Genomic DNA, 18,516 nt, shown 5'->3' on the forward strand with positions numbered 1-18,516 from the left:
GAATTCCATTTCGTATTTTTTTTCTTCTGTGAGCTAAATGCGCATATTGCAGTTTTTCTAGAGATAAATCTGCTCATGCCTGAACTGTGCAATGTAGTAGGGAGCCAATGTTCTACATCGTTTAGAAGAGAAAACATGATAATTAACTACAATGACCATAATCCATTGCGCGGCTACTTGTCCTGTCTGTTTCTTTTAAGCTTACTACATAAGAGACAGCAAAATGCACGATCAAGAGAAGATACCTCGCGAAGAAACTGCTCTCAATATATCTCTCGCATAGGCAGCAGCTCTATAGAGATGAGATGATGACTAGGAATGAAATAATAAAGTCATCAAATAAAACAAATGTAATATTTTATTAAAGGGAAATAAATGATGGTTAATAAGAGATAAGCAGTAATGGGCAGTCACTACCATGATGAAACTGTTATTTTAAATGTAAAACGTTCCCTTTATTTAACGAGGCATGTCAGTTAAGACTTGTCTGCTACTGAGCCAGAGACAACCCTATTGGTCATATATGGTATAGGTGAGGATTTTGACTGTGAATGTAGTGTGTATGGGGATGGGGATGGGGCTACTCACGAGTAGGAGATGTGGAATCCAGTCAGGTTGTAGGCAGCGTCACTGAAAAAGTGCAACAGTGCATATCCAGAGGTGGCTACCACTTCCGGAACAGTCTCATTCCCTCTCGTTTCCGGGACAACGAGACCGCTGTGGGAGAAAAAGAAAAATACATTACGCGCACGCACACACACACACACACACACACACACGCACGCACGCTCGTTAAGCTCCAAAGCTTGCTGGATAAATGATCGCCCTTTGCTTGACTGCTGAGCTGGTTTGCTGTCCCCATGAAAACCCCCCCTCCCGTCCTCCCTCCTTACATCATTGGGAGAAAGTGACTCCTTCCTCTCCTCAGGATCGATCTCTCCATTGCATGGAGGATCAAACTCAGACCTGCACTGCACAGCTTAATCAAGGTCATCAAAGAGGGAGGAGAAATCCGCTCCCCACCAGGAAGACTACAACCAGGTTCAACACAAAGACCACACAGCCAATACTGATGGACCAGGGGAGAGTCCATATGGAAGAACCCCCAGTGGAAGGAATTACATTAGGGACCTATTCTTCAAAGGGGGAGGGAGGGTGGCTGGATGGGTGGAGAATACTACTTCTAAGACTTGAGAGGAGGAACACCTAAGAGCTAAACTGAACTAAAATATAAACGCAACCATTTGAAAGGTTTTACTGAGTTACCATTCATATAAGAAAATCAGTGAAATCAGTGAAATAAATTCATTAGGCTCTCACGTCGGGAATATAGATATGCATCCGTTGGTCACGGACACCTTTAAAAAAGTTAAGGGCGTGGATCAGAAACCCGTAAGTATCTGGTGTGACCACCATTTGCCTCATGCAGCGCGACATCTCCTTCGCATAGTTGATCAGGTTGTTGTTCTTAGTAGCCTGTGATGTTGTCCCACTCCTCTTCAATGGCTGTACGAAGTTGATGGATATTGGCAGGAACTGGAACACGCTGTCGTACAGGTCGATCCAGAGCATCCCAAACTGGCTCAATGGGTGACATGTCTGATGAGTATGCAGGCCATGGAAGAACATTTTCAGCTTCCACGAATTGTGTAGATCTTTGCGACATGGGACCGTGCGTTACCATGCTGTAACATGAGACGATGGCAGTGGATGAATGGCACAACAATTGGCCTCGGGATCTCGTCACGGTATCCCTGTGCATTCAAATTGCCGTCGATAAAATGCAATTGCGCTCGTTGTCCGTAGCTCATGCCTGCCTATACAGTAACCCAACCGCCACCATGGGCACTCTGTTGACAACGTTGACATCAGAAAACCGCTCGCCCACACTACGCCATGCACACTATCTGCAATCTGCCCAGTATGGTTGATACCAGGATTCATCTGTGATGAGCAGACTTCTCCAGCGTCCCAGTGGCCATCGAAGGTGCGCATTTGCCCACTGAAGTCGGTGAGGACGACAAACATTCAGATGAGCTTCCCCGGTTATTGCATAAATTCTTTGGTTGTGCAAACCCACAGTTTTATCAGCTGTCCAAACCCACAGTTTCATCAGCTGTCCAGGTGGCTGGTTTCAGACAATCCCGCAGGTGAAGAAGATGGAGGTCTTGGGCTGGCGTGGTTACATGTGGTCTGAGGTTGAGGCCGGTTGGATGTACTGCCAGATTCTCTAAAATGACGTTGAAGGCGGCTTATGGTAGAGAAATTAACATTCAATTCTCTGGTATCAGCTCTGGTGGAAATTCCTCCAGTCAGCATGCCAATTGCACACTCCCTCAAAACATGAGACATCTGTGGAATTGTGTTGTGTGAAAACTGCACATTTTAGATTGGCCTTTTATTGTCCCCAGCACAAGGTGCATCTGTGTAATGATCATGCTGTTTAAATCAGCTTCTTGATATGCCACACCTATCAGGAGGATGGATTATCTTGGCAAAGATGAAATGCTCACAAACAGGGATGTTAAATCTGTGCACATTTGAAAGAAATAAGCTTTTTGTCCATATGGAACATTTCTGGGATGTTTTATTTCAGCTCATGAAACATGGGACCAACACTACATGTTGCGTTCATATTTTACTCAGTGTAAATGCAGAATATTAATCCATTGATTCATGGATAACACCCACTCGTTACCTATAATGGAAAGAGAGAACAATTCCTCTTCAGCTAGCCAGTATTCTGAATCATCACTGTGTGGATTCTATTTAGCGGCATGTGATCTGCCCAACTAGGTTTGAGGTATACAGTATTTGGTGTTCGTGCATGCACAGTTGACTGCATACTAGATAGTAGACACGTATGTACATGCATACAGCATGATGACCTCACCTGAATACTGCAACCAGAGGTGCATAGATGGAGTCTCCATCGTAGATGTACATGTGGTCCCAGCTACATTCCGTGGCAAAATGGTTGAAGCGCAACCTGAGAACAGCGTTTGGGCTGGACGACAGAACATAGAGCATGGTTTAAAATGGGTAGCTATTGAGCTGCAGTAGTAACTACAACACTGCCCACGATGATCAGGAGTCTTTACATTAGACAAAGAGTTTAACACGAAGACCACTGAACAATAACAAATCAGTCTAAGAATGAATACATACTGTACAGAATATAGATAGAAGAGGTTAGGAGAGGAAAGAGAGCAAGAGCTACTTACTAGCCCTCGATCAGCCAGGTGCACTTAGTCTTGTACTTGTAGTTGATAGGTCCATCTGTGAGGGAACCTGATGGCTCTGTTAACCTGGCAAAGAGTGAAAAGCAACAATTAAAACATGGAGAAAGATAGATGGACAGATAGCTCACATAGAGGGGGAGGGTATAGGGTATAGCAGTGTTTCCCCTATATTAATTTAGCAGCGGTGGCCCACCACCGCTAAATATTTGCAACCACTCCAAAAAATGTTAATATGCTGATGTCTTTTAAACGCCTACACCAGTATAAATCCACTTTTTCAAGCTAAGACGATGGCCAGAGCTTACCAACAATTTTGCACAACAATATAAGTCAATAAGTTATCGTTTTAGTCAAAGTATGAAGTATTTGTGCTTCAAGTGACAAATTTGAATGTGTGACTTTGGGTGTTTTCGTGAGTCTTACGTGTCTTTTCCTATGAGATGACATGCCAATTCTTTTCAGCCTACATTTTGTTTCAGGGCTGGGTTTTATTTCAATGTTACCACCCACCAGCATGGCAATGTTTATTAAGCAGTAACAACTGCTGGGACGTCTTCCTATTTGAGAGTCGTCTGAGAGCCAAACAGACAGATATTGTCAAAACTGGCTATATCATACAAATGTCTAAAAACAAAAATTATCTTTGATCTTACTTTAAGGTTAGGGTTAGGCCAGCATTTTTCCAAACTCGGTCCTCAAAGCTTAATGATTAGTTAATTATTTCAATCAGCGTGTCGCGTGTGTAGTGATAGGGCAAAAACCAAAACGTGCACTCCTTGGGGTCCCATTGACAGAGTTTGGGAAACACTGGGTTAGGCTAAGGTTAGCAGTCTGGTTCGGCTAAGGTTAGCAGTCTGGTTCGGCTAAGGTTAGCAGTCTGGTTCGGCTAAGGTTAGCAGTCTGGTTCGGCTAAGGTTAGCAGTCTGGTTCGGCTAAGGTTAGCAGTCTGGTTCGGCTAAGGTTAGCAGTCTGGTTCGGCTAAGGTTAGCAGTCTGGTTCGGCTAAGGTTAGCAGTCTGGTTCGGCTAAGGTTAGCAGTCTGGTTCGGCTAAGGTTAGCAGTCTGGTTAGGCTAAGGTTAGCAGTCTGGTTAGGTCAGGTTTAAAATCTGATTTTAAGAGAAAGTAGAAATAGGCCGGGTTTATAACTTTGTGGCTGTGTTAATTAGTGACCAACCTACACGTGGGCGCCTTACTATAGAGTAAATTAAAATAGGGGGGTAAAAGTGATGTTTTTGCACTTCCCCTTTATTACCAGCAAAATATCCCAATCTATTGTATCATTTGTCAAGTTTCACTTATTTTTGAGCTAGTCTGCATAAAAATAAAATGTGACAATTTTATAAAAATTGTCAAATTGCGTGGTATGATTGCATTTTAGAACCCGTGGTTTTGACCACTAACGTTTTAGGCAAATTAGTTTTGCATGGCCTGATGCAGGGTTTGCTCATTTTCAACCATTACATTGATCCTAAATAGAAATCTCCACCCTCACAGGGCACCTTGCCATGCAAAAAAAACATGAATTCAATAAAACACTCCAACCCATTCACTAGTTAGGCCATCCAGGCCATCCATACAACCAGAGGTTATATCCTTTCTTTTTCTATGGCGGTTTCACGGCTGCAATTTAGACAACACATTGATATAGCTGCACAATGTAGACAACACATTGATATAGCTGCACAATGTAGACAACACATTGAGATATAGCTGCACAATGTAGACAACACATTGAGATATAGCTGCACAATGTAGACAACACATTGATATAGCTGCACAATGTAGACAACACATTGATATAGCTGCACAATGTAGACAACACATTGATATAGCTGCACAATTTAGACAACACATTGATATAGCTGCACAATTTAGACAACACATTGATATAGCTGCACAATTTAGACAACACATTGATATAGCTGCACAATTTAGACAACACATTGATATAGCTGCACAATTTAGACAACACATTGATATAGCTGCACAATTTAGACAACACATTGATATATAGCTGCACAATTTAGACAACACATTGATATATAGCTGCACAATTTAGACAACACATTGATATATAGCTGCACAATTTAGAAAACACATTGATATATAGCTGCACAATGTAGACAACACATTGATATAGCTGCACAATGTAGACAACACATTGATATAGCTGCACAATTTAGACAACACATTGATATATAGCTGCACAATGTAGACAACACATTGATATAGCTGCACAATTTAGACAACACGTTGATATATAGCTGCACAATTTAGACAACACATTGATATATAGCTGCACAATTTAGACAACACATTGATATATAGCTGCACAATTTAGACAACACATTGATATATAGCTGCACAATTTAGACAACACATTGATATATAGCTGCACAATTTAGACAACACATTGATATATAGCTGCACAATTTAGACAACACATTGATATATAGCTGCACAATTTAGACAACACATTGATATATAGCTGCACAATTTAGACAACACATTGATATATAGCTGCACAATTTAGACAACACATTGATATATAGCTGCACAATTTAGACAACACTAGCTAGCTTGCAGCTACATTCCTAATGAAAATAATGTACTTTTTACTCCACACATTTTCCCTGACACCCAAAAGTACTCATTACATTTTGACATGAAAATGGTCAGAATCACACACTTATCAAGAGAACATCCCTGGTCATCTCTACTTCCTCTGATCTGGCAGACTCACAAAACACAAATGCTTAGTTTGTAAATTATGTCTGTGTGAGTGTCGGAGTGTGCCCCTGGCTATCCGTCAAAAAAAAGAAAATTGTCCCATCTGGTTTGCTTAATATACGGAATTTGAAATGGTTTATACTTTTACTTTTGATACTTCAGTATATTTTAGAAGTTCCATTTACTTTTGATACTTAAGTACATTTAAAACCAAATACTTTTAGACTTTTACACACAGTATTTTACTGGGTGACTTTCACTTTTACTTGAGTCATTTTCTATTAAGTTATCTTTACATTTACTGAGGTATGACAATTGAGTACTTTTTCTCCCACTGTCAAATGGCAAGAGTAAGACAACGTCAACAACTGGTATAGGCTTAGCTGAGACTCATTTCTTGACAGGTAGGCTGCTAGTCTTTATCTGAAATAATTCAGAAATAACAGTCTTAATTATTATAGTAGTCTGAAATGGTGTTGACATAACCATAGCTAGCTAATGAAAGTTATCATGCTAGCTAGTTACATTCAGTGGCCTAAATGTTGATATTTCTCTACTACACCACGTTCCCACTCCAAATTCCTGAATATGTATTAGCAGCATGCGTCAGTCTTTGAGCTGGAACCTAAATGTGAATTTCCGCTCTAGGACAGGAATTACTCAAAATAGGTGCGGCAACTTCCTCTGCGGGGCTTTAAATGGACAGTGCGAGATTTTGTGAATTAAGCCTTTTTTCTACTTACCCATATAGTCAGATGAACTCATCGATACCATTTTATGTCTCTGCATGCAGTATGAAGGAAGTTGCTAACTAGCGTTAGAGTAAACGCTTACTAGCGTTAGCCCAATGACTGGAAGTGTATGGGAACAGTAAGCATGATGTTCGCATAGACTTTCAGTCATTACGCTAACGCGAGTTAGCAATGGCTTGCATATGAGTACATCACCGTGATTCAGCTACTGTACATTTCCTGTCAAAGAGTATTGTCTGAGGTGTGACAGGAAGGCTTCCTGCCACAGGAAATGTACAGTAGCTGAATCACGGTGATGTGAGTGCTGGGTCAATAACCGGAAGGTCGCTGGTTCGAATCCCGAGCCGACTAGGTGAAAAACCTATCGCTGTGCCCTTGAGCATTCAACCCTAATTGCTCCTGTAAGTTGATCTGGATAAGAACGTCTGATTAATGAAGTAAATGTGTTTGGGGGTGTGTGTGTGTGTGTGTGTGTGTGTGTGTGTGTGTGTGTGTGTGTGTGTGTGTGTGTGTGTGTGTGTGTGTGTGTGTGTGTGTGTGTGTGCGCGTGTGCGGGCGAGCGAGCGAGAGCGTCTGTTTGTGTGTGCATTGGCGTTCTCTAAATGTGGCCACATTGACAGCCTTCCTCATCTCAAATGGGGAATTGAGGGACAGATATGTGTCTGCTTTAAGGGGTCCTTAACTGAAAAAGAATCCCAACGTCCATCTCAACCAATTACACTGAAACCACAAGTGTTATAGGAAATCATTAGCTCTCCCATTCAGAAAGCATCGGTCTTGTTTACTGGACAACACCTCCATCTACAGCCACACAGAGACTATTAGACAATGCTATTCTCTGGTCACCCTGACGTAATGGGACAAAATGGAAGACTACTGAAGGAGAGCCAGGAGCTGATGTCTTCAAGATATTGACATGGGGTAAACAAAGCACAAGTCACCATTATCTGATATATTATTGTCACTACTGGGAGCCTGGGACACTGTGGTCACACTGGCACCCAGCCACATCACTTCCTGGTATCAGCCTTGACAACAAACCCTCCAACAAGTCTATGTGTGTCTGTGTCTGTGTCAGTGTGTGTGTTTTACTATCCTTGTAGGGACCAGAAGTAAAACAAGGAACATTTCGCTGGTCCCCACAAGGAAGAAGGCTATTTTAAGTGTAGGTCTTAGGGTTAGAATTAGGGTTTTGGGATTAAGGTCAAGTTTAGGGCTAGGTTAAGGGTTAGGGTAAATAGGATTTTTAATGAGAATCAATTGTTTGGTCACTTCAAGGAGAGTAAAACAAGCATATCTGTGTGCGTGTGTGACGGGGGGGGGGCAGCGACTGTCTCTTATTCACACATCAGCAGTGACCTTATGCCACATGTCATGTAGATGACAACAATGACCTTTCAACAACCTTAATGCACAGAAGAAAATGCATTAAGAGAAGTGCTCTGGAATCATGCAGGACATGGATAGGCAACTCCAGTCCTCTGTGGCCTGATTGGTGTCTCTTATGCCCAGGGCACCAGCGAACACACCTAACTCCAATAATCAACTAATCATGATCTTCCGTTTAAAATGCAATTCGTTTAATCAGCTGTGTTTGCTAGGGATGGGGGAAAGGTATGACACCACTCCGGCCCACGAGGAGTTGCCCATCCCTGATGCAGAGAGTACATTCAGCATGGAACCAAGTCAACCAACTCACTACCAAGTGGAACTAAGTGACAGATGGGAATATAACACGGAATTTACTTATTATTATTAATAATACATCATTTCTGGAGGCATCTCCAGGGAATTAAAAGGAGGGAGTTAGACAGACAGAGAGTCATGTAGACCCAGACAGACAGAGAGAGTGTCAGAGACAGTCAGACAGAGAGAGTCAGACAGAGAGACAGAATGAGTCAAACAGAGAGAGAGTCAGACAGAAAGACAGAGACAGACCGAGAGAGAGTCAGATAGAGACAGAGACAGAGAGAGGGTCAGACAGAGACAGAGACAGAGAGAGGGTCAGACAGAGAGACAGACTACACTAGCAAAAACCCAAACTAAGCTGCATTGCGTTGCTTTGCTTTGCGTGTCTGAGCTGGGAGCTAAGTGCTGATTACAGACAGTATAACCCATCTGGCATTCAGGACAACCAGGTCAGGGCCTGTGGCAGGGTTAGGCAGGGGAACACACACACACACACACACAGAGAAAGACAGACAGACACAAAGACACTATGCACAGGCTGTCTGAGCCAGGCCAAGACAAACAACGCTACATTACACCACTCATGACCGGAGTTGGATCAGGGCCCTAGAGGGCCGAACGTGATGCCTCCATGTGATTAAAACAGACAGATTGCAGCCCAACCTGACTTCTAGGAGGCATGCTTCCAAATACCACCAATATAGAAGGGGAACCGGGTTGGCTACGTCCGGTGCAGGAAAACATGAACACGGCCATGTGAGTGAGTCACCAGGTTATGTTTGCGTCTCTCTCTCGTTCTAGCTCTCTTTCGCTCTCGTTATCATCTCTCTCTCCCTCTCTCTCAATCTCGCATTAATCCCAGGGATTGGAATATAAATATTCATCTGAAAGGCAAGAGCTCAGATTGCCGTACTACACAGCTCTTACCCATTCAAGCGGACTACAACCAACAAGCTCATATTTTCAGATGAAAATCTTATCCGATTGGTCCAATGTCAGTCTGTGGGAGAGAGATATTGTGTAGGTGTGTGTTTTCTACTCGGAGCCTGGGAGGAATATATTACTGACCACCTGCAGCCATGCCGGAGACATCAAAAGGTCCAATACATCCTGTCTTCCATGCAGGATACAGACTGTGACGAGTAGAATGACAAATCTAACAGTAAATGAATAGGCCTGTGTTCTTTCCTCCAGTGTTAAACCTGGACAAGCACATGGACGGTTTCATCCATCATTTCATAAAGAGCCTTTGAAGGACCGTCTTTTTAGACTTCAGTGATGCGCCAGTCTGACCACATATCGCCAAGAGTGGTCTGAACCCTGTGAGCATCAAACGCTACTAGAAGTAGACTCGGGCCTCCACTGTGGGCAGAGCGTGCAGGTCCATTCATTTATTTTGCCAACCCTTAGAAAACCAGAGCCACTCAAAATGCACACGCAAAACTGCATGACACCGTGAACAGCGAGATGCACAAGCATTTCGCTACATTCGCACTAACATCTGCTAACCATGTGTATGTGACAAATAAAATTTGATTTGAGGTAGCTTTAGAAGACTAGGCCAGCAGCACACTGTTTAGCAGGGTCCAGTATGACCAACAACATCCCACTGGGCAGAAACTGGTTGAAGCAACGCCATTTTCTTTCACCAAAAAATGTAATGTGATGACTTTGAATCAACGTGGACAACTGATTGAAATTGAAAGTCAATGTAAGAGAATTTCCTATTTTTTTCACCCAATGTTCAATCCAAATCCAGTGACGTGACATTTGTTGTTGAATTCACGCTAGTTGACATCTCAACCAACATTTGAATCAAAATCAGCCATTGGAATGACGTCTGTTCCCAGTGAGACGGCACTCTCGCTCTCCCACCCAACACTGGGAGACGAGCTTTAAACAAATTGCTCCTGCCCCTTTTGGAATTCCACAAGAGCAGACGCAGTAAAAGGCAGACAGGAGTGGAGGTATGGTAGGCGAGTAAACCGTTTTCAAATATTAATCTCCTCTGAGTGAATAATTGATCATGTGTAGCAGACAGATGTACAGTGGCCGGAGTGGTGAATCCCTTGACACGTCAGACTAGAAACGCCTGTCCCTCAGGTAGTATAGGCAAAAAAAGAAACTCTCTCTCAACAACACACATCTTAATGCCCAGACCACTAACCCTCTCTCTCTCTCTCTCTCTCTCTCTCTCTCTCTCTCTCTCTCTCTCTCTCTCTCTCTCTCTCTCTCTCTCTCTCTCTCTCTCTCTCTCTCTCGCTCTCTCTCTCTCTCTCGGAAAATCACTATCGGTTTCACTTCACTAATCACAAGAACGCACAGACAGAGTGGAAGAGGAAGAGAAATACTGCATGTATTGCAGAAGAGGACAGGGAAGGACAAGACATAGTCTATCATAGCCCTCTAAAATAGTGAAAGCCCAGCAATTACAGTGGGGCAAAAAAGTATTTAGTCAGCCACCAATTGTGCAAGTTCTCCCACTTAAAAAGATGAGAGGCCTGTAATTTTCATCATAGGTACACTTCAACTATGACAGACAAAATGAGAGAAAAAAAATCCAGAAAATCACATTGCAGGATTTTTAATGAATTTATTTGCAAATTATGGTGGAAAATAAGTATTTGGTCAATAACAAAAGTTTCTCAATACTTTGTTATATATCCTTTGTTGGCAATGACCGAGGTCAAACGTTTTCTGTAAGTCTTCACAAGGTTTTCACACACTGTTGTTGGTATTTTGGCCCATTCCTCTATGCAGATCTCCTCTAGAGCAGTGATGTTTTGGGGCTGTTGCTGGGCAACACAGACTTTCAACTCCCTCCAAAGATGTTCTATGGGGTTGAGATCTGGAGACTAGCTAGGCCACTCAAGGACCTTGAAATGCTTCTTACGAAGCCACTCCTTCGTTGCCCGGGCGGTGTGTTTGGGATCATTGTCATGCTGAAAGACCCAGCCACGTTTCATCTTCAATGCCCTTGCTGTTGGAAGGAGGTTTTCACTCAAAATCTCACGATACATGGCCCCATTCATTCTTTCCTTTACACGGATCAGTCATCCTGGTCCCTTTGCAGAAAAACAGCTCCAAAGCATGATGTTTCCACCCCCATGCTTCACAGTAGGTATGGTGTTCTTTGGATGCAACTCAGCATTCTTTGTCCTCCAAACACAACGAGTTGAGTTTTTTACCAAAAAGTTATATTTTGGTTTCATCTGACCATATGACATTCTCCCAATCTTCTTCTGGATCATCCAAATGCTCTCTAGCAAACTTCAGACGGGCCTGGACATGTACTGGCTTAAGCAGGGGGACACGTCTCGCACTGCAGGATTTGAGTCCCTGGCGGCGTAGTGTGTTACTGATGGTAGGCTTTGTTACTTTGGTCCCAGCTCTCTGCAGGTCATTCACTAGGTCCTCCCGTGTGGTTCTGGGATTTTTGCTCACCATTCTTGTGATCATTTTGACCCCACGGGGTGAGATCTTGCTGGAGCCCCAGATCGAGGGAGATTATCAGTGGTCTTGTATGTCTTCCATTTCCTAATAATTGCTCCCACAGTTGATTTCTTCAAACCAAGCTGCTTACCTATTGCAGATTCAGTCTTCCCAGCCTGGTGCAGGTCTACAATTTTGTTTCTGGTGTCCTTTGACAGCTCTTTGGTTTTGGCCATAGTGGAGTTTGGAGTGTGACTGTTTGAGGTTGTGGACAGGTGTCTTTTATACTGATAACAAGTTCAAACAGGTGCCATTAATACAGGTAACGAGTGTAGGACAGAGGAGCCTCTTAAAGAAGAAGTTACAGGTCTGTGAGAGCCAGAAATCTTGCTTGTTTGTAGATTTATTTTCCAACATAATTTGCGTATAAATTCATGAAAAATCCTACAATGTGATTTTCTGGATTTTTTTTTCTCATTTTGTCTGTCATAGTTGAAGTGTACCTATGATGAAAATTACAGGCCTGTCTCGTCTTTTTAAGTGGGAGAACTTGCACAATTGGTGGCTGACTAAATACGTTTTTGCCCCACTGTATATATGCTGATCTATCTGACCTCTAGTCAACACATCTCTAGTCCAATTTGAAAGGCACTGTTCGTTGGAGCAAAGCAGTCATCCTGCAGAAGAACTATCCTGGTTCCTCCTACAACATCCTGTGACCTCACCGTTCTTTCACACCCAACTCTCTGCTCTCGCTGAGTCAGACTGCCTTCTCTCCTACTTTCCTAACTGAACAAACTTAGCAATGTTTTCATGATGAGCAGATTTCCATCTATCTACAGTACTCATCCTCTGCTACAACCAACACATACAGCCGGAAGTAAAGGAGTCTGAGCAGTCTCATGTTTCTTCTCTCCTGGGCTGTGTTCAGGGTCCTGAGTCCCTCTCAAAGAGCTCTCACTGACCTGTCTGTCTGCTAGGAGCAGATCAAAGCCTTGCTCCCACTCTGCACAAGGGCTCTCAATCAAATTCAATGAGTCGAGAGAGACTGCATGGGAGAAGAGGAGAGAAGTGGTGAACAGGACCAGTCAGATAACCTCCTTCCTACAGCCAGGTGCTAGAGTGTAAGGGTATCGGAGAGAGACCTCTGAATGCTGATACAATCTAGACCTAGTCTGATCAGATGGAGGAAGTGCAGGTCCACATTCCAGATTCAAGTGAGGAAAATATACAGAGAATAAAGTGACAAATGAGACTATGTGGGAGGTTTTTGTTCTTTTGATTTCTGAAAGCATTAACTGGAGAGGTTTACTATATGGAAAAACAGGAGCAACCATTCCTTAGATGAATTAAATTCTTCAAATTTCTCTGTAAACAATGAATACAGAGAACTGATAGGCAGATGCACATAGTTACATATTTGGTGACTCTGCAATCATCATGAGGTGTCAATAAAGCACAAAGTCATGTGCCCCTCTATTGTTCGACCAATAACAACACTCCAAACTCAGGATAACAGAAAATGCGTTCTTCAACATAAAGAGAGGGCCCAAGATTGTGAAAACATTCACACAAAGCACAAGGGTAAGTATAAGCATGCACACACACACACAAACACAGCTCTAGCATAGTGGACAAAGAGCTTAGTGACAGTTCCCAGTCAGCTGACAGTGACCTCATCTCTCAAGTGTTACACAATGTCCTCAATACACTGTTAAAGACAACTGTTTTCTTTGGGGACAGAGCAGGACCACTCCCTCACTGTAGCGTAGCCTTTAAAGAGATGTGGTACTGTAGCTGCATACGACGCACACAAAACACCCATCTCCCCCAGGCTATTGCAGCCCTGCGAATAGACAATGATAAATGAATCATTTACCCAATGGGTGACTGCTGACTTGTTCCCTCATACACACAGGTACAGGCGCAGTGGTCCTTTGGCTGTCTGCTAGTGGGGGATGGACAGAACTGTTATCACGCTCCCGCTGACAGGGACAATGTGTGTGTACATACTGTATGATAAATCAGCATTGTAAGAGGGTGAAGATTGAGGGAGGATATTATCATAATCACTGCATGATTTTGAGTGTGTGCGCGAGTGTGTGAGCATGTGTGTGTGTGTGTGTGTCTCTCAGAGTGAAAACAATGGGGAGAAGAATAACCCGGTGTAAATAACCTTGACCATCCTTTATTAGAAATAAAAAATCATGAAGGATAGAGTAAATGGGACTGTAAGAAAAGAGATTGATGTTTGTACGTCTCCAACACCTCTTCACGGTCCAGCAGCGTCACACCAGCAATTCATTCATCGGCAGACCCCGGGAACAGAAATCACATCGCTTTTACATTCTTTTCTAAAATAAGGTCAGGCTAAAGTTAATAGAATCGTATCTAACCAGCCCCTCCATACACCCTCTGCCTGAACCAATACCCTTGTATGTCAGTGTGAAATCTCAGAGAAACCCAATTGAGTGTTGTGGAAAGCATGAAGCACATGATGCAGTCAAACAGAGGTACTGCATTTAGTCAAATGAAAGCTTGTGAATATTCAAAACAAGTTTATGGTATAAAAAAAAGAAATACAGGCTGCTGAATGGTCACAGATATGCAGGAAAATATAGTATGTCTAGAGCAGATGAATAATCATCACAACATTACATTTCTAATTTGCGTCGGTACATTTTGAAGTCGCAGAGATCTCAATAAACAAAACAATCAATTGACATAACGAAAGAAACCGCGGGAACAAGTGGCACGTGCTTCTCCAGCAACCACGAGAGTACGCGCATGTACAGAACGCGCGTGTGAACGAGCGGAGCTCTGAAAAGCGGTAACCAATACATCAAAGTTGGCACTCAAAATAAATTCACCACATACTGAAGGAATATAGACTGGAGTTACGCAGATAACTCAGCGACATCATAGCAATATGGATAGCAATGATCTGCGTTTATACAACATTCAAATCTCAAGAAAAACAGGGGCAAGTCTTAGCCAAATTAATTTTGGAGCATACAAGGGAGCAGGGCTTGAACATGAGTGGGAATGTGATGCGCACAGGCATGCCTGTCGCCATCACGCACGCACAGACACATACACGTATAAACATGAAAAAGGTGTTTGATACACATGAGAACACAATGAATTCTCTTCTGAGCTTCCAGCCTCTAAGACGTTGCAGTGTTATTCATATATTCACAATATAAAAATAGCCCTCCCTGCATTTCCTCTGAAGAACACCATTCCTGGACACTAGTGTGTAATACTGTACTTGCTGACAGAGAAAACAAGTTCCTTGTAAAAGCAGGTGATTAGTGAATCTTATCTCATCGCCAGAGGTTTTTCTGTGGGACTTTCTAGAATGTCACGCATGACACTAAAACCATGGTTTTCTCAGAAATCGTATGATCAAATAGCTATCTGAATCTATGGGTTCCTAGACAGTGTGCTTTTCCGAAAACACATCCATCACTCTCTTATATGAACATATGAGTGTTCAGCTGAACAAGTTCACATCCTCCTCCATTCTGGCAACATCACTACACCCACAAGCCTCTGATTCAATGATAAATGACATCAGATTTCCACAGCAAACTTCAAACCTTCACCTGTGTAAAGTGGATAAAAACTAACTGCAACCCTATATAGCCTCTGCTCAGGTGAAAATATGGCATGTGGGGTACCACCACCCAAATCAGAGTAGCCCTCGCTTATCTGGACAGTGAAATCTAAACTAAGCACCAGACCATCACAGGCTTTCCAGGATCCCGTAAATCCCATCTGATCCAGTGTGTGAAGGGTTGGTGTCAGCGGTGGGATCCATGGCTGACAGGGATGAGATGAGGCTCATCCCACAGGCGTTCCTCATTAATATTACCAATATATCCAACTGCCAGAGAAAAGAACAAGGCTGAGATGCTGCTGAATCCAATTACCAACAAAGTGAAAAACATTCAGAAGAAGTGGAAGTAGAATACAGCTTGAGAATAGAAAACTAAAACCGAAAGCTTTGCAGTGGTGATTAGTGGGTACAATTCCTCAGTGGCAGAGTGGTTCAGACTGTGCATAAGAGAACAAATATGTTTATAGTGATATACTGTATAGTCACAACACGGCAAATAGGTTGTAAATGAACTGAAAGCCAAAGTATAGAGGCTAATGCGTGCCTGCTTTTTTTTCTTGTGTGTGTGTGTGTGTGCGTGCGTGTGTGTGCGTGTGTGTGTGTGTGTGTGTGTGCGTGTGTGTGTGTGTGTGTGTGTGCGTGTGTGCGTGTGTGTGTGCGTGTGTGTGTGTGCGTGTGTGCGTGTGTGTGTGCGTGCGTGTGTGTGTTTGCATTAGTGTGAGTGAGAGAGCCCACCAGACTTTAAATGCTGCTCTACCAATTCACTGATGATGCAGGCGTGATTGTGAAGACATAAACAATGCAGTAATATCTAGCGCTACAATAACAACACACACATAATCTTGAAAAATGAACACAAGTTATATATTTTACCTTTATTTAACTAGGCATGTCAGTTAAGAACAAATACTTATTTACAATGATGGCCTAGGGTTAACTGCCTTGTTCAGGGGCAGAACGACAGATTTTTACCTTGTCAGCTCAGGGATTCAATCCAGCAACCTTTCGGTTACTGGCCCAACACTCTAACCACTAGGCTACCTGCCGCCCCAGGTAGGGTGTGTGAGTGTGTGTGTGATGACGTTGGATGGTCTGTGTGAGAGCAGAAACAGACCATTCATTATAGTACTACTACTATTATTACCCACAGTTTACACCCAGCCCACGGTGGAACAATTACATAGGAAGGTCTAACTTAAAAGCCTTGTGTAGTTTAACAGTATTTTAACGACCCTGGGTTTATAAGCGCGGAAATAGACTATGCCGCACGAGCATGCTTTTACGGCACAGTAATTAAACATAGTGTAATAACCTATCGTTTCTTGGACTCTATGTATCATTACCAAAAATGTGCAAATAGACTTGCAAACTTGAGGAATATGCTCCAAAATGCAGTGTGGTTCCACAAGGAAGAGATGAGTGGCGGAGACCGAGAGGAATGAGGACAGCAGTGCAGCCTAGGTTACAAGACTTGTGTAGGCCTAATGAATGACAAGCGCAGAATATTAGATTTGTGTTTTGTAAGTGATGATTCATTGCATTTATCAAATGGCACTGTATGGATGTTGGAATTATTTTAGAGTGGAGTAGCCTAATAGTTGGAATAGTAACTGAAGTCTGGACACTGAATGTAGGCCTCACAATAGCCTATTCTAATATTAACTCCTGCAGAATTAAGTGTTCCTCGAAGTAAAATTATAGACCAAACGTGAATTTTGTCTCGGGAAGAGAAGTATAGAAATATGATTTCTTTCTTTCAGCATATTCTCAGGGCTCCTGAGTGGCGGTGTAAAGGCACTGCATCTCAGTGCTAGAGGCGTCACTACAGACACCCTCGTTCGAATCCAGGCTGTGTAAAGGCACTGCATCTCAGTGCTAGAGGCGTCACTACAGACACCCTCGTTCGAATCCAGGCTGTATCACTACCGACCGTGAGTCCCATAGGGCGGCGCACAGTTGGCCCAGCGTCGTCCGGGTTTGGCTGTCAATGTAAATAAGAATTTTTTCTTAAGTAACGTACTTGCCTAGTTAAATAAAACAGTTGTTGTTTTTTTATTCTATATTTTGAGAGAATGCTAAGTTTAGGGACCTGTTGTGTAGCCTAAATTGCCATTTCTTTCAGTGACATTAAAAGCTGACTGTATTTCATTTTCAACCACATAATATTTGCATCCACGACTAACTAAAATACTATCAGAAACATGCTGGATCATTTTCAAAGCTTTTCATTTCCTTGCTTAAATGTAATTTGGAAATCTCCCTGGTCCCTAAACGTCCTCGCTCCGTGAGAGAAGCAGAAATGAAAGAGAACTTTTGTTCTCGATGTCAACTAGGTTATTGATGATGCATTGGATTTATGGATTTATGACATTCTGGCGAGCAAGGCTTTATTTAATATTCTAGACGAGCATCAAGTAATGACAGGAGAGAAGCCGCATCAAGTAATGACAGAAGAGCAGCTGCATCAAGTAATGACAGAAGAGAAGCTGCATCAAGTAATGACAGAAGAGAAGCCGCATCAAGTAATGACAGAAGAGAAGCCGCATCAAGTAATGACAGAAGAGAAGGTGCATCAAGTAATGACAGAAGAGAAGGTGCATCAAGTAATGACAGAAGAGAAGGTGCATCAAGTAATGACAGAAGAGAAGGTGCATCAAGTAATGACAGGAGAAGGTGCATCAAGTAATGACAGGAGAAGGTGCATCAAGTAATGACAGGAGAAGGTGCATCAAGTAATGACAGGAGAAGGTGCATCAAGTAATGACAGGAGAAGCCGCATCAAATAATGACAGGAGAGAAGCTGCATCAAGTAATGACAGAAGAGAAGCCGCAACAAGTAATGACAGAAGAGAAGCCGCATCAAGTAATGACAGAAGAGAAGCCGCATCAAGTAATGACAGAAGAGAAGGTGCATCAAGTAATGACAGGAGAGAAGCCGCATCAAGTAATGACAGGAGAGAAGCCGCATCAAGTAATGACAGGAGAGAAGCCGCATCAAATAATGACAGAAGAGAAGCCGCATCAAATAATGACAGAAGAGAAGCCGCAT

The 18,516-nt window shown here is 42.7% G+C and overlaps 1 protein-coding gene across 2 annotated transcripts in view; it reads right to left on the reverse strand.

Moving 5' to 3' along the window:
• Nucleotides 1-18,516, reverse strand: part of LOC109890014 (attractin-like protein 1) — a 313,206-nt gene that overhangs the window by 268,768 nt on the left and 25,922 nt on the right. For both annotated transcript variants that reach the window (XM_031823665.1, XM_020481961.2), the window contains exons 2-4: nucleotides 3,225-3,308; nucleotides 2,894-3,007; nucleotides 589-717 (exon numbers count right to left, since the gene is read on the reverse strand). In XM_031823665.1, coding sequence (XP_031679525.1) covers nucleotides 589-717; nucleotides 2,894-3,007; nucleotides 3,225-3,308 — 327 coding nt within the window. The remainder of the gene's footprint in view (nucleotides 1-588; nucleotides 718-2,893; nucleotides 3,008-3,224; nucleotides 3,309-18,516) is intronic.

The sequence above is a fragment of the Oncorhynchus kisutch genome, linkage group LG4 (genome assembly GCF_002021735.2).
Source record: "Oncorhynchus kisutch isolate 150728-3 linkage group LG4, Okis_V2, whole genome shotgun sequence".
NCBI lineage: Eukaryota > Metazoa > Chordata > Actinopteri > Salmoniformes > Salmonidae > Oncorhynchus > Oncorhynchus kisutch.